Consider the following 16201-nt stretch of genomic DNA (forward strand, 5'->3'; position numbering starts at 1 on the left):
ACAACATTCAAGAAGCATTTGGATGAGCACTTGAAATGCCATTGCATACAAGGCTATGGACCAAATGCTGGAAAATGGGATTAGACTGGACAGGGAGGGATGGGCGGCGCAGACACGATGGGCCGAAGGGCCTCTTTCTGTGCTGTAAAACTCTATGACTATGACTCTAATAGGAAGGGAGATTCTACGATCCTCTACCTTTTGAGATATAATGCCAAACACGTCACTCTGTTCCATTTATTTTAGGCAAATGCCAAAATCTGTTCCTGAAACCATCAAAAACGCACTTTTCTCACCAGATAACTGGACCCTACGGTGACGATCCCACGTAACCAAGCATTAAAAAAAAAATTATTCATGGGTGTAGGCATCGCTGGTAAGGCCAGCATTTATTGCCCATCCCTAATTGCCTCGAGAAGGTGGTGGTGGGCTGCCATTTCAGAGGGCAGTTAAGAGTCCGACAACATTGCTGTGGGTAATTTCCTTTCCTAAAGGACATCAGTGAACCAGATGGGTTTTTACGGCAATCACCATTCCTGATAACTAGCTTTTTTTTTTAAACTCCAGATTTATTTAATTAACTGAATTTAAATTCCCCAGTTGCTGTGGTGGGATTTGAACTCGCGTCTCCGGATCATTAGTCCAGGCCTCTGGATTACTAGTCCAGTAACATACAGGAAACTTTCGATTTACCGGCACCTAAATAACCGGAATCTCGGTTAACCGGCAAAATTCAGGAGTAGGTTCAGGTAAGTTTTACTTCATATTCTACTTACCTTCCTCGATCTGTTGTTGTGCAAGGGTGTGGCTGCAGCTGTTGCTAAGCTACAGAGACGCTTGGAACTTGTGACCATTGTTCTGAACTTGTTGCTAAGCAACAGGGTTTGTTGCTTTATACGGAGCTCTCAGCTCTCCGTATCTTTTACTATAGCTTTCGGTTATCCGGATTTTTGATGAACCGGCACCACGTCGGTGCCGGATAAAAAAAAGTTTCCTGTAGATATATGCTGCCGTACCCCACAAGCATGGGGATTCAGAGTGCTAGCTGACTTTAAAAACCACCTTGGGAGGGAGGGAATTCAGTCCCACCTGCATCAGACAGAAAGCGATTTCACCTTCCACCCCTCAGGGCTGTTTTAAACCCTGCATGCATGCAACTCTACTCTAATTCCAGGATGCTCTCAGGTGATTGCGCCATTAACTACTTACTTACAGCTATAGACAATATCTTACTGGGGTTAATGGTAATTAAGAGACTATAAACCCTTAATAGGGTTGCTCTTTTCATTTTATGTTTTCTGATTCAATTAAGAAGCCAAGCTACTGAATCACATATTTGTTGTTTGTATTAAAAATGCATTTAAATTCTGTCCCAAGATGTCACGTACCGACACGCTGCGGATCACACCCGTCTGCCCAATGATCTGTGCGTCCAGGTAGGTGTCACGCACTTTAACCATGATGTCTGTCGTCACCCAGTCATTGGAACCCTGATCAATGTTGGAACCTGGTGTGTGAGGATTGTAGGCACCAGGAGACGGAGCACCAGGTGTCATTGGGCTGTAGCCAACAGGGCTTGGGCTTGGACTTGCCTGAAACACAAAATATACCATGAGTGGGGCAGAAAGGGAAGAGAAAACACAGCATTGTTCATGCACAATTTATTTCCCATCAGTCAAAAAAAGGGTCACTTAGCTCCTTCAACCAGAACAGTGATCAGGGTCACAAAAAGTGGTTCCCCTCAAAGCAAAACTACCTTTAAAAACAACCTAAACTAATTGAAAGAAGGTAGGTCTAAGATTATGCGAAGTACTGAGGCAGTGCTGCACTGTCGGAGGCACCATCTTTCTGATGAGACCTTAAACTGAGGCCCCACCTGCTCTCATGTGGACGTAAAAGCACTATTTGCAGACGAGTTCGCCCAGTGTCTGCCCAACATTTATCTATCAAGCAACCTCACTAAAGAAACAGATTATCTGGTCATTTACCTAACTTGTGGGACTTGACGATTTACCACTGTTTCTTCATGGCTCCTCGGTCAAAATCCAGGACTTCACTATCTAACAGAGGTGTGGGAATACCATCATTACAAGGACTGCAGCGATTTAAGAAACCTTCCTATGGCAACTAGGAATGGGCAATAAATGGGGCCTTACCCACGCTTGTTTTAATTCGTTCATGGGATGTTGGCTTCACATTTATTACCCATCCCTAATTGCCCTTGAGAAGGTGGTGGTGAGCTGCCACCTTGAACCGCTGCAGTCCGTGTGGTGAAGGTACTCCCACAGTGGTGTTAGGGATGGAGTTCCAGGATTTTGACCCAGCGATGATGAAGGAACGGTGATATATTTCGAAGTCAGGATGGTGTGTGACTTGGAGGGGAACTTGGAGGTGGCGGTGTTCCCATGCGTCTGCTGCCCTTGTCCTTCTAGGTGGAAGAGGTCGCGGGTTTGGGAGGTGCTGCCGAAGAAGCCTTGGCGAGTTGCTGCAGTGCATCTTGCAGATGGTACACACTGCAGCCACGGTACGCCGGTGGTGGAGGGAGTGAATGTTTAAGGTGGTGGATGTGGTGCCAATCATGTGGGCTGCTTTGTCCTGGATGGTGTCGAGCTTCTTGAGTGTTGTTGGAGCTGCGCTCATCCAGGTAAGTGGAGAATATTCCATCACACTCCTGACTTATGCCTTGTAGATGGTGGAAAGGCTTTGGGGAGTCAGGAGGTGAGACACTCGCCTCAGAATACCCAGCCTCTGACCTGCTCTTGTAGCCACAGTAGTTACGTGGCTGGTTCAGTTTCTGGTCAATGGTGACCCCCAGGATGTTGATGGTGGGGGATTCGGCGATGGTAATGCTGTTAAATGTCAAGGGGTGATGGTTAGACTCTCTTGTTGGAGATGGTCATTGCCTGGCACTTGTGTGGCACGAATGTTACTCAGCCCAAGCCGGAATGTCGTCCCAAGTTTTACTGCATGTGGGCACGGGCTGCTTCATTATCTGAGGAGTTGCGAATGGAACTGAACACTGTGCAATCATCAGCAAACATTCCCACTTCTGACCTCATGATGGAGGGAAGGTCAGTGGTGAAGCAGCTGAAGATGGTTGGGCCTAGGACACTGCCCTGAGGAACTCCTGTAACAATGTCCTGGGCAGAGATGATTGGCCTCCAACAACCACCACAACCATCTTCCTTTGTGCTAGGTATGACTCCAGCCAGTGGAGAGTTTTCCCCTCGATTCCCATTGACTTGAATTTTACTAGGGCTCCTTGATGTCACGCGCTGTCATATGCTGCCTTGATGTCAGAAGAGCAGGACCAGGCAGGTAGTGCAGGAGTTCCCCCGAGTGCATCTTGCTCTCTAACCAGTATTCAGTATATGGGTGAGGGCGATGGTTCCTCTGGGGAGTACAGCCAGAACCAAGTCTGCGGCACCATGGCGGCTCAGCTGTACAGGGGGAGGAAGAAGAGTGGGAGAGCAATAGTGGTAGGAAATTCGATAGTTAGGGGAGCAGACAGGTGTTTCTGCGGCCACAGATGTGACTCCAAGATGCTATGTTGCCGCCCTGGTGCCAGGGTCAAGGATGTCACCAAACGGCTGCAGAACATTGAGGCGGGACGGTGAACAGCCAGAGGTCATGGTCCATATCAGTACCAACGACACAGGTAGAAAGGGATGAGGTCCTGCAGGCAGATTTTAGGGAGCTAGGAAAGAGATTAAGAAGCAGAACCTCAAAGATAGTAATCTCCGGATTACTCCCAATGCCACGAGCTAGAGAGTATAGAAACAGGAAGATAGAGCAGATGAATGCGTGGCTGGAGAGATGATGCAGGAGGGAGGGCTTTAGATTCCTGGGGCATTGGGACTGCTTCTGGGGGAGGTGGGACCTGTACAGGCCAGACGGGTTGCTCGCCAACAGGGCTGGAACCAATATCCTCGCAGGGAGGTTTGCTAGTGCTGTTGGGGAGACTTTAAACTAATTTGGCAGGGGGATGGGCACCAGGATGTAACATTAGAAAAAGGAAATAAAGTGCTCAAAGGATTGGGAGAGACAGAGAACACTAAAGTAAGAAATAGTAAGGTATTAGGTGGGGCCAAACGAAGAGAGAATGCAGGATGGTCTAAGATGGGTTTACAGTGTATGTATGTGAACGCACGAAGCGTAGTAAACGAGGTAAGTGAGCTGCAGGCACAAATAGCCACATGGGAATATGATGCTGTGGTAATAACTGAGAACTGGCTCAAAAAACAGCAGGATTGGGTGTTAAATATTCCTGGTTATAAAGTGTTCAGGAAACATAGGAGGTGGGGTGGCAGTATTGGTCAAGGAGAATGTTACAGTGCTGGAGAGGGAGGATATCCTGGAGGGGTCATGGACAGAATCTATATGGCTAGAGTTAAGAATTAATAGAGGTGCCATTTCACTACTAGCTGTATTCTATAGATCACCAAATAGTGGGAAAGATATGGAGGAGCAAATTTGCAGAGAAATGACAGAGAGATGCAAGAACTATAGAGTAGCAATAACGGGGGACTTCAACTATCCTAATATAGACTGGGATCGTAATAGTGTTAAGGGCAGAGAAGGGGAAGAATTTGTGAAGTGTGTTCAGGAGAACTTTCTTGATCAGTATGTTTCTGATCCGACGAGGAAGGAGGCATTGCTGGATCTGGTTCTGGGGAATGAGGTGGGTCAAGTGGAGCAAGTGTCAGTAGGTGAACATTTAGGGAACAGTGATCATAATATCATAACGTTTAGATTAGCTATGAAAAAGGACAGGGAGCAATCTAGAGTAAAAATGTTTAACTGGGGGAAAGCCAATTTCAGTGGGATGAGAACGGATCTGGCCCGGGTAAACTGGAATCAAAGATTGGCAGGCAAAACTGTAGTGGAACAATGGGCTGCCTTTAAAGAGGAAATCGTTCAGGTACAGTTGAGGTACATTCCTGCTAGGGAGAAATGCAGGGCAACTAAAGTCAGCGCTCCGTGGATGACGAAAAAGATAGACAAGATGAAGAGTGCGTATGACAAATGTCAGGTTGCAAATACACCTGAGAATCAGGCTATATATAGAAAGGTCAGAGGAGAAGTGAAAAAGAAAATAAGAGGGGCAAAGAGAGGTGAGAATAGAATGGCAGCCAACATAAAAGATAATCCAAAAGTCTTCTATAGGCATATAAATAGTAAACGGGTAGTAAGAGGAGGGGTGGGACCGATTAGAGACCAAAAAGGAGACCTGCGCATGGTGGCAGAGGGCATGGCTGAGGTACTAAATGAGTACTTTGCCTCTGTCTTCACCAAGGAAGAGGATGCTGCCACAGACAGAGTGAAGGAGGTGGCAGTGGAGACAATTGATAGGATAAAAATTGATAGAGGTATTAGAAAGGCTGGCTGTACTTAAAGTAATAAATCACCAGGAGCGGATGGGATGCATCCTTGGATGCTGAGGGAATTGAGGGAGGAGATTGCGGAGGTACTGGCCATAATATTCCAATCCTCCTCAGATACGGGGGTGGTGCCAGAGGACTGGAGAATTGCAAATGTTACATCATTGTTCAAAAAAGTGTGTAAAGATAAACCCAGCAACTACAGGCCAGTCAGTTTGACCTCGGTAGTGGGGAAGCTTTTAGAAACAGTAATCAGGGACAAAATTAAGTCACTTGGACAAGTGTGGATTAATTAAGGAAAGCCAGTACTGATTTGTTTAAGACAAATTGTGTTTAACTAACTTAGATTGAGTTCTTTGATGAGGGTAATGCAGTTGACGGAGTGTACAGGAAACTTTGGATTATCCGGAGGTTGTATGTCCGGAATACTCGATCTAACGGCAAAAATCAGGAGCCGTTTTCTGTAAGTTTTTTTAGATCTCGTTCTTTTTTTCCCCCCAAGTCAGCCACTGCAAGGTCTGTAGCTATAGCAACAGCTTCAGCTACAGACGCTTGCAGCTGCAGCCAACTCTTTAGAAGCTGTTGCTAAGCAACAGTGTTTGTTGTCAGATACGGAGATGAAAACCTCCGTATGCTGCAACATTAACTTTGTATGTCCGGCAGTTTTGATAGATCGGCAACAGCTCGGTCCCGTCGGTGCCGGATATCACAAAGTTTCCTGTATATGGATTTCCAAAAGGCATTCGACAAAGTGCCACATAATAGGCTTGCCAGCAAAGTTGAAGCCCATGGAATAAAAGGGACAGCGGCAGTATGGATACGGAATTGGCTAAATCATAGGAAACAGAGAGTAGAGGTGAACGGTTGTTTTTTGGACCGGAGGAAGGTACACAGTGGTGTTCCCCGGGCGCCGGTTCTTGGACCACTGCTTTTCTTGATGTATATTAATGACTTGGACGTGGGTGTACAGGGCACAAATTCAAAATTTGCAGATGACACAAAACTTGGAAGTATAGTGAACAGTGAGGGGGAGAGGGATAGACTTTAGGAAGGCATAGACAGGCTGGTGAAATGGGCGGACACGTGGCAGATGAAATTTAACGCAGAAAAGTGTGAAGTGATACATTTTGGTAGCAAGAATGAGGAGAGGACATTTAAACTAAATGGTACAATCCTGAAGGGGGTGCATGAACAGAGACACCTAGGGGTATGTGTGCACAAATCGTTGAAGGTGGCAGGGCAGGTTGAGAAAGCAGTTAAAAAGGCTTACGGGATCCTGGGCTTCATAAATAAAGGTATAGAGTACAAAAGTGTGGAAATTATGATGAACCTGTATAAAACACTGGTTCGGCCCCAATTGGAGTACTGTGTCCGATTCTGGGCACCACACTTTAGGAAGGATGTGAAGGCCTTAGAGAGGGTACAGAAAAGATTTACGAGAATGATTCCAGGAATGAGGGACTTCAGTTATGTTGATAGACTGGAGAAGCTGGGGTTGTTCTCCTTGGAGCAGAGAAGGTTTAGAGGAGATTTGATAGAGGTGTTCAAAATCATGAGGGGTCTGGACAGAGTAGATAGAGAGAAACTGTTCCCATTGGCAGAAGGGTCGAGAACCAGAGGACACCGTCTTAAGGTGATTGGCAAAAGAACCAAAGGCGACATAAGAAAAAACTTTTTTACACAGCGACTGGTTAAGATCTGGAATGCGCTGCCTGAAAGGGTGGTGGAGGCAGATTCAATCACGGCTTTCAAAAGGGAGTTAGATAAGTACCTGAAGGAAAGAAATTTGCAGGGCTACGGGGAAAGGACGGGGGAGTGGGACTGGCTGAAGTGCTCTTGCAGAGAGCTGGCACGGGCTCGACGGGCCGAATGGCCTCCTACCGTGCTGTAACCATTCTATGATAAGGGCAGGTGCTCTCACCTCACCTCTGGAATTCAGCTCTTTTGTCCATGTTTGGACCAAGGCTGTAATGAGGTCTGGAGCCAAGTGGTCCTGGCGGAACCCAAAGTGAGCATCGGTGAGCAGGTTATTGGTGAATAAGTTCCATTTGATAGCATTGTCGGCGACACCTTCCATCACTTTGCTGATAATTGAGAGTAGACTGATGGGGCGGTAATTGACTGGATTGGATTTGTCCTGCTTTTTGTGGACAGAATGTGCCTGGGCAATTTTCCACGTTGTCGGGTAGGTGCCAATGTTGTAGCTGTACTGGAACAGCTTGGCTAGAGGCATGGCTAGTTCTGGAGCTCAAGCCTTCAGCAAGACAGCCGGGATGTTGTCAGGGCCCACAGCCATTGCTGTATCCAGTGCACTCAGCTGTTTCTTGATATCACATGGAGTGAATCAAATTGGCTGAAGACTGGCTTCTGTGATGGTCATAGAGTCATAGAGTTTTTCAGCACAGAAAGAGGCCCTTCGGCCCATCGTGTCTGCGCCGTCCATCAATCCCTGTCCAGACTAATCCCATTTTCCAGCATTTGGTCCATAGCCTTGTATGCAATGGCATTTCAAGTGCTCATCCAAATGCTTCTTGAATGTTGTGAGGGTTCCTGCCTCTACCACCCTTTCAGGCAGTGAGTTCCAGATTCCAACCACCCTCTGGGTGAAAAAGTTCCTCCTCAAATCCCCTCTAAACCTCCTGCCCCTTACCCTGAATCTATGCCCCCTTGTTATTGACCCCCCTACTAAGGGGAAAAGTTCCTCTTTATCCACCCTATCGATGCCCCTCATCATTTTGTACACCTCAATCAGGTCCCCCCTCAGCCTTCTTTGCTCCAAGGAAAACAACCCCAGCCTGTTTAGCCTTTCTTCATAGCTGAGGCGCTCCATCCCAGGTAACATCCTGGTGAATCTTCTCTGCACCCTCTCCAAAGCAATCACATCCTTTCTATAGTGAGGCGACCAGAACTGCACACAGTACTCCAGCTGTGGCCTCACCAGCGTTTTGTACAGCTCCATCATAACCTCCCTGCTCTTATATTCTATGCCTCGGCTAATGAAGGCAAGTATCCCATATGCCTTTTTAACCACCTTATCTACCTGTTCCGCTGCCTTCGGGGATCTATGTACATGTACACCAAGGTCCCTCTGTACTTCCTAGGGTCCTACCCCTCATTGTGTATTCCCTTGCCTTATTTGTCCGTCCAAAATGCATCACCTCGCACTTTTCAGGGTTAAATTCCATTTGCCACTTTTCCACCCATCTGACCAACCCGTTTATATCGTCCTGTAGCCTGAGGCTTTCCTCCTCGCAATTTACCACCCCACCAATTTTCGTGTCATCTGCGAACTTACTGATCATACCTTTCACATTCTCATCCAAATCATTTATGTAGATCACAAACAGCAAGGGACCCAGCACCGATCCCTGAGGTATCCCACTGGACACAGGCTTCCAGTCACAAAAGCAACCTTCGACCATCACCCTCTGCCTCCTGCCACTCAGCCAGTTTAGGATCCAATGCGCCAAGGCACCCTGGATCCCATGGGCTCTTACCTTCTTGACCAGTCTCCTATGCGGGACTTTGTCAAAAGCTTTACTGAAGTCCATGTAAACCACATCCACAGCATTTCCCTCATCCACACACCTAGTCACCCCCTCAAAAAATTCAATCAGATTGGTCAGACATGATTTACCCTTGACAAAGCCATGCTGACTATCCCCGATTAATCCTTGCCTCTCCAAGTGGAGACTAATTTTGTCCCTCAGAATTTTTTCCAATAATTTCCCTACCACAGATGTTAGGCTCACCGGCCTGTAATTCCCTGGTTTATCCCTGCTACCCTTCTTGTATAATGGTACTACGTTAGCTGTTCTCCAGTCCTCTGGTACATCCCCTGTGGCCAGAGAGGTTCTGAAAATTTGTGTCAGAGCCCCTGCAATCTCCTCCTTTGCCTCCCACAACAGCCTGGGATACATCTCGTCCGGGCCTGGGGATTTATCCACTTTTTGGCCTGCTAAAACCGCTAGTATCTCCTCCCTCTCGATGCTAATATGTTCAAGTATGTCACAGTCCCCTTGCCCGATTTCTATGTCTACATCGTCTTTCTCCATAGTGAACACAGATGCAAAAAATTCATTTAAAACCCCGCCTACATCATCTGGCTCTACACACAGATTGCCACTTTGGTCCCTAATGGGCCCAACCCTTTCCCTGGTTATCCTCTTGCCCTTAATATACTTATAAAACATCTTAGGATTTTCCTTTATTTTGCTCGCCAGTGTTATTTCATGGCCCCTCTTTGCCCTCCTAATTTCTCTTTTAAGTATGCCCCTGCACTTTTTATACTCCTCTAGGGCTTCCTCCGTGATGCGCCATCAATTACTCAAAAGACTGAGGTTGAGCGAGTAACAATCAGGCTTTTATTAACTAAAGAATGAAGGTCTTGTCTCGAGTGGTCGACCCGTCCAGAATACTAAGGGACTGGGAGGTAGTCACTTATATACCTGGAATAGTGGGAGGAGTCAGCCGAGGCATGTCCAGACCTGTACCTAGTGGAATACACATACAGACACAGACAGGTATGACAGTGGTTTACCACATTCACCCCTTGTTTAAAAATGAGTCCGGCGGGGTGAAGTGTATTTAAAAGTTCGTGTATTGGAGTCTCTCCGGAGGTCTTGTCTGCCGCTGTGATCGACGTGGCGACGGCAGGGGTGGTGGAGCTTCCGGCGTTGCGTCCCGTGTAGGCTGGGGCCCTGGAGTGTAGTCCTCGTGGGTGATGGTCCAAGGCGAGCCGGCTGCTGGGGTTGGATATCGGGTCGTGGGGGGGGTTGGTAATGGGTAGTGGGTTACAGCGGTCCCCGAGGGTGCGAGGTCTCGTATGGAGACTGTGTCCTCCCGCCCGTCCGGGTACGCAATGTAAGCGTACTGGGGGTTGGCGTGGAGGAGGTCGACCCTCTCGACCAGGGGGTCCATTTTATTGGCCCTCACGTGTCTTCTCAGTAGTACCGGCCCTGGGGACGTCAGCCATGGCGGTAACGATGTCCCCGATGTGGACTTCCTTGGGAAGACAAACATTTTCTCGTGAGGGGTGGCATTGGTGGCAGTGCAGAGAAGTGACCGAATCGAGTGGAGCGCATCGGGGAGCACCTCCTGCCAGCGGGAGGTCGGAAGGCCCCTAGACTTTAAGGCTAGTAGGGCGGCCTTCCAAACAGTTGCATTCTCTCTTTCCACCTGTCCGTTCCCCCGGGGGTTGTAACTGGTGGTCCTGCTTGTGGCTATACCCCTAGCGAGCAGGTACTGGCGGAGTTCGTCGCTCATAAACGATGAGCCCCGGTCGCTATGGATATAGCTGGGGAAACCGAACAGGGTGAAGAGGCTGTTCAGAGATTTAATGACCGTGGCACTGGTCATGTCCGGGCAGGGGATAGCAAACGGGAACCGGGAGTACTCGTCAATGATGTTGAGGAAGTACACATTGCGGTCGGAGGAGGGGAGAGGCCCTTTGAAATCGACGCTCAGGCGTTCGAAAGGGCGAGTGGCTTTTATCAGGTGGGCTCTGTCTGGTCTATAAAAGTGCGGTTTGCACTCAGCGCAGACTTGGCAGTTCTTGGTCATGGTCCTGACCTCCTCGATGGAGTAAGGCAGGTTGCGGGCCTTGATGAAGTGGAAGAACCTGGTGACCCCCGGGTGGCAGAGGTCATTGTGGAGGGCCCTCAGCCTATCGATCTGCGCGCTGGCGCAGGTGCCACGCGATAGGGCATCTGGGGGTTCATTGAGCTTCCCAGGCCGGTACAAGATCTCGTAATTGTAGGTGGAAAGTTCGATTCTCCACCTCAAGATCTTGTCATTTTTGATTTTGCCCCTCTGCTTGTTGTTGAACATAAAAGCAACTGAACGCTGGTCAGTGAGCAGGGTAAATCGTTTTCCGGCCAGGTAGTGCCTCCAATGACGCACAGCCTCCACGATAGCCTGGGCCTCCTTCTCGACCGCGGAGTGTCTGGTCTCCGGGCCCTGGAGGGTTCGTGAGAAGAATGCCACAGGTCTCCCCGCCTGATTAAGGGTGGCGGCCAGAGCGAAGTCAGACGCATCGCTTTCCACCTGGAAGGGAATGGATTCGTCCACTGCGTGCATGGTGGCTTTGGCAATGTCTTCCTTGATACGGTGGAAGGCTAAGCGGGCCTCTGCCGTCACGGGAAAAGAGGTGGACTTGATCAGCGGACGGGCTTTGTCTGCATAGTAGGGGACCCACTGAGCGTAGTAGGAAAAAAACCCTAGGCACCTCTTCAGAGCTTTTAGGCAGTGGGGCAGTGGGAGTTCCATAAGGGGACGCATCCGGTCCGGGTCGGGACCGATGATCCCGTGTTCTACAACACAGCCAAGGATGGCGAGGCGGTCTGTGCGGAATATGCACTTCTCCTTGTTATATGTCAGGTTCAGGAGTTGGGCGGTGCGGAGGAATTTCTCGAGGTTTGCGTCATGGTCCTGCAAGTCATGGCCGCAGATGGTCACATTATCTAGGTAAGGGAAAGTGGCCTGCAGCTCGTTTTGATCGACCATCCGGTCCATCTCCCTTTGGAAGACGGAGACCCCGTTGGTAACGCCGAAGGGAACCCTAAGGAAGTGATAGAGGCGGCCGTTTGCCTCAAAAGCAGTATACTGGCGGTCTTCAGGGCTGATGGGGAGCTGGTGGTATGCTGATTTCAGGTCAATGGTCGAAAAGACGCGGTACTGCGCGATCTGGTTGACCATGTCAGCTATGCGGGGGAGTGGGTAGGCGTCCAGCAGGGTGTAGCGGTTTATTGTTTGGCTGTAGTCGATGACCAGGCGTTGTTTCTCGCCGGTCTTAACGACCACAACCTGGGCTCGCCAGGGGCTGGAGCTGCCCTCAATAATCCCCTCCTTCAGGAGCCGTTCCACTTCGGTTTTGATGAAAACCCTGTCCCCGGCACTGTATCGCCTGCTCTTTGTGGCGATGGGCTTACAGTCGGGGGTGAGGTTAGCAAACAGTGGGGGGGGTGGGACTCTGAGTGTGGAGAGGTTGCATCTGGTGCGCGGCGGGCAATTTGGAGGCTGCTGGCTGCGGACTGTGAGTGGGGGGAGGGGGCCACCGTATGCCATCGTAACGCTTTTGAGGTGGCACTGGAAATCCAACCCCAGTAGAACGGCAGCGCAGAGGTCGGGCAGGACCAGGAGTTTAAAATTATTGAACACAGTCCCGTCTACTACTAGTGTCACCACGCAGTAGCCGCCAATGTCCGCTGACTGGGACTCGGAGGCCATAGAAATCCGCTGGTGCGCAGGCAGGACTGGGAGAGAGCAACGCCGCACCGTGTCGGGGTGGATGAAGCTCTCTGTGCTCCCGGAGTCAAAAAGGCAGTTTATTGCATGGCCGTTTACCTTAACGTCCATTTTGGACCGAGCTAGCTGGTGCGGTCTCGTTTGGTCCAGCGTCACAGAGGCCAGCGTAGGGGTCGGTGTGTCGCTGCGAGTATCAGATGGGGGGGGGTTGGCGGTCTGCTGCGTCCCGGCTGGTGTCCAAGATGGCGGCGTCCATGATTCCCATGTGGCTGGAGTCGTCCAAGATGGCTGCTGCTGCGGTGGTTCGCACATGGCTGGGGAGGCCCAAGATGGCGGCTCGCACGGCCCACACGCGGCGCTGCTGGCGTTCGGGGTGGCTTTGGCCTTGCAGACGCTGGCGTAGTGTCCCTTTTTCCCGCAGCCCGAGCAGGTCGCATTCTTCGCCGGGCAGCGCGCTCTGGGGTGTTTGGCCTGGCCACAGAAGTAGCATTTCTGGCCTTGGGATACTGCTGTCTGGCTTTGGGACACTGCTGCGGTAGTTGGGCCGTTGTTGGGCTGTGGCTGGGGTGGCACGGTGCTATGGGGCTGTCCTACCGTGTCCCAGGTTGTCGTTCCCCGCGGCATCCACGGTGCAGAGGAGTAGGCATCCATGCCCCGGAAGGCTGCGTCCAGCGTTAGTGCGATGTCGGAGGCTTTGTCGAGGGTGAGGTCACTCTGCTCCAGCAGTCGCTGTCGGGTGTAGTTGGACCTGTGGCCCGCTACGAAGGCATCCCGGATCAGTTCCTCCGTGTACTTAGTGGGCGTTACCGCCTTACACCCACAGGCCCGGCCAAGCACGGACAGTGCTTGGAGGTATTCCTCAGTCGATTCCCCAGGTTGTTGCTTGCGACTCCCCAGAAGGTGCCTGGCGTATACTTCGTTCACAGGGCGCGTGTACTGGGTCTTGAGGAGCTGGAGGGCGGCTGTGTACGAGGTCGCGTCCCGGATGACTGAGTACACTCGGTGGTTCACCTTGGAGAACAGGACAGACAGTTTGTCCGCATCCGTTTCGACCGCAGTGGAGGCAGTCAGGAATGTCTCGAAGCACGTGAGCCAGTGAGCAAACTTGGTGGAAGCGTCCGCTTCCCGACTGTCCAGGTCCAGGCATGCTGGTGTGAGGATCTTCTCCATTATAAAAAATTTAGTTAATAAAATTGATGCGCCATCAATTACTCAAAAGACTGAGGTTGAGCGAGTAACAATCAGGCTTTTATTAACTAAAGAATGAAGGTCTTGTCTCGAGTGGTCGACCCGTCCAGAATACTAAGGGACTGGGAGGTAGTCACTTATATACCTGGAATAGTGGGAGGAGTCAGCCGAGGCATGTCCAGACCTGTACCTAGTGGAATACACATACAGACACAGACAGGTATGACAGTGGTTTACCACACTCCGTCTTTAGCCTTTTGTAATTGCCAAAAGCCCCCCTTTTTTTTCTAATGCATTTTTGTATATCCCTTGTCATCCAAGGTTCCCTTTGCTTGTTGGTCCCACCCTTGACCTTTACAGGAACATGTTGGCGTTGTACTCTCTCTATTTCCCTTCTGAAAGTCTCCCACTGTTTTGATGTGGATTTTCCTATAAGTAGCTGCTCCCAGTCCCAGTGGGGAGCTTGGGAGGAGGCCAAGATGGATCATCCACTCGGCACTTCTGACTGAAGATAGTTGCAAACGCTTCAGCCTTGTCTCCGCCATCATTGAGGATGGGGATGTTCATGGAGCCTCTTCCTCCCGTTAATTGTTCACCACCATTCACTACTGGATGTGGCAGGAGCTTTGATCTGATCAGTTCTGACGAAAGGTCATCGACCTGAAACGTTAACTCTGTTTCTCTCTTCACAGATGCTGCCTGACCGGCTGAGTATCTCCAGCATTTTCTGTTTTTGGTTGATTGTGGGATCACTTAGCTCTGTCCACAGCATGCTGTTTCTGCTGTTCAGCATGCATGTAGTCCTGTGTTGTAGCTTCACCAGCTTGGAACCTCATTTTTAGGTATGCCCGGTGCTGCTCTTCTGCACTCCTCATTGAACCAGGGTTGGTCCCCTGGCTGGATGGTAATGGTAGAGTGAGGGATACGTCGGACCATGAGGTTACAGATTGTGGCGGTGTGCAAATCTGCTGCTGCCCCACAGCCATTTGTCCCTCTAACTTTTTTTGGGCCGCACGGCCCGTTTAACTGGCTGCACGGCCCATTCAAAATAACGCGCGTGCGTGGTTTTTCAATGTAAAAGCCGGCTCACCGGCTGCACGGGACCTCCAGAGCACTGCACGGCAGTGCAGCTTAAAGCGAACATTGCGCACAGCGCCTCGTGGATGCCCAGTTTTGAGCTGCTCAATCTGTTCCCACACCCAGAGAACAAATTTTTTTAAAAAGGCACCAGCAGAACTCCATTGCCTCTCCCAGGTGGCCTTTATGTGTGAACCCTGACCCAGGTCCACAAAATAGTCACAGCATCCCAGCTACTGCCCAGTCCATCAGCTAACCCAGCATAGACGAGGAATTTCTGGCTTTGTAAATGTAAATTCACACAAGCTCTCACTTAAAACCTACCTGGTATGCCATGGGTGAAGGTGTTGGGTGATAGCTGGCAGGCGAATGAGTATTCTGATAGCCCACAGGACTTGGTGCAACCTGGTGATAGCTCTGTGGGCTTGGACTGGGCTGGTAAGATCCTTGAGGGGATGGCGCTGCATATGGAGAAAACTGGTCAGTGTTGTACCTGAAAGGCAAATGGCAAAGGTTAAACGAGGAAAGGTCTCCATTCGTCAAATCTGAGCAATCTTTTCTGGAAAGTAATAATCCGTACAAAGGCAGCTGAACCCATAGCAATTCACTTGGGTTTCCCACCGCCCCCCTCCCCCCACCCCCCCGAAGTATACGTTGATCCAGAACCAAGTGTGATAGGACACTTACTGAAGACCTAATGAGCAAACTTTGGGGTGGGGGAGGGAAGGAGTTTTTTTTTATAGAAACGTTTTTATTCTGGGGGTGGGGGAGCGGACGCGAGAGAAACGTGAACTAGGGCACTGTTTAACTCCTAATGTTAGAAGGGATTTACAGTTCCAATGCTTGTTAAAATGCTCAATCCGTTTACACCCATTTTGCAAGTGGCTCGGTTGAAGGCTGCCTGAAATGACTTGAGCAGTGCCCTTTTTGGGGGGTTGGTGAGGAACACACACACAACCCAGTTTGCAAACACTGGAAATGTGTTGGTGTAGAGAATGAATCTGGTTTCTGCTACAGAAACCTTGTGGTTCAAGGTTTTCTACAACATAGATTGTTCAGAGAGTGTTCTCAAATTATTCCAGATATCGATGGAATAAAAAGTTCTGAGGCTGTAACATCAGATGTACTTTTCCCTTTTGGTTAACTTTCTGGGCTGTTACTGTTGTAATTCACCCTACACATCGCACAAAATCATTTCTGTCAAATCAGACTGCAGCAAGAAAGAAATTCTGATACAGCCACCATGACACTTTCTCATGTACACTAAAAATAAATCTCAAAAGCTAGATAACACTCGAACAATTTAATAA

The 16201-nt window shown here is 49.6% G+C and overlaps 1 protein-coding gene across 5 annotated transcripts in view; it reads right to left on the bottom strand.

Annotated features, from left to right (window-relative positions):
* The window catches only part of supt5h (SPT5 homolog, DSIF elongation factor subunit), a 119734-nt gene that overhangs the window by 13519 nt on the left and 90014 nt on the right, over window positions 1-16201 (bottom strand). For all 5 annotated transcript variants that reach the window (XM_085973606.1, XM_085973604.1, XM_085973605.1 and 2 more), the window contains 2 exons: window positions 15216-15384; window positions 1389-1592 (listed from right to left, as the gene is read on the bottom strand). In XM_085973606.1, the coding sequence (XP_085829732.1) occupies window positions 1389-1592; window positions 15216-15384 (373 nt within the window). The remainder of the gene's footprint in view (window positions 1-1388; window positions 1593-15215; window positions 15385-16201) is intronic.

The sequence above is a fragment of the Somniosus microcephalus genome, chromosome 34, assembly GCF_052327205.1.
Source record: "Somniosus microcephalus isolate GS21.2 chromosome 34, FLI_Smic_1.0, whole genome shotgun sequence".
Taxonomy (NCBI): domain Eukaryota; kingdom Metazoa; phylum Chordata; class Chondrichthyes; order Squaliformes; family Somniosidae; genus Somniosus; species Somniosus microcephalus.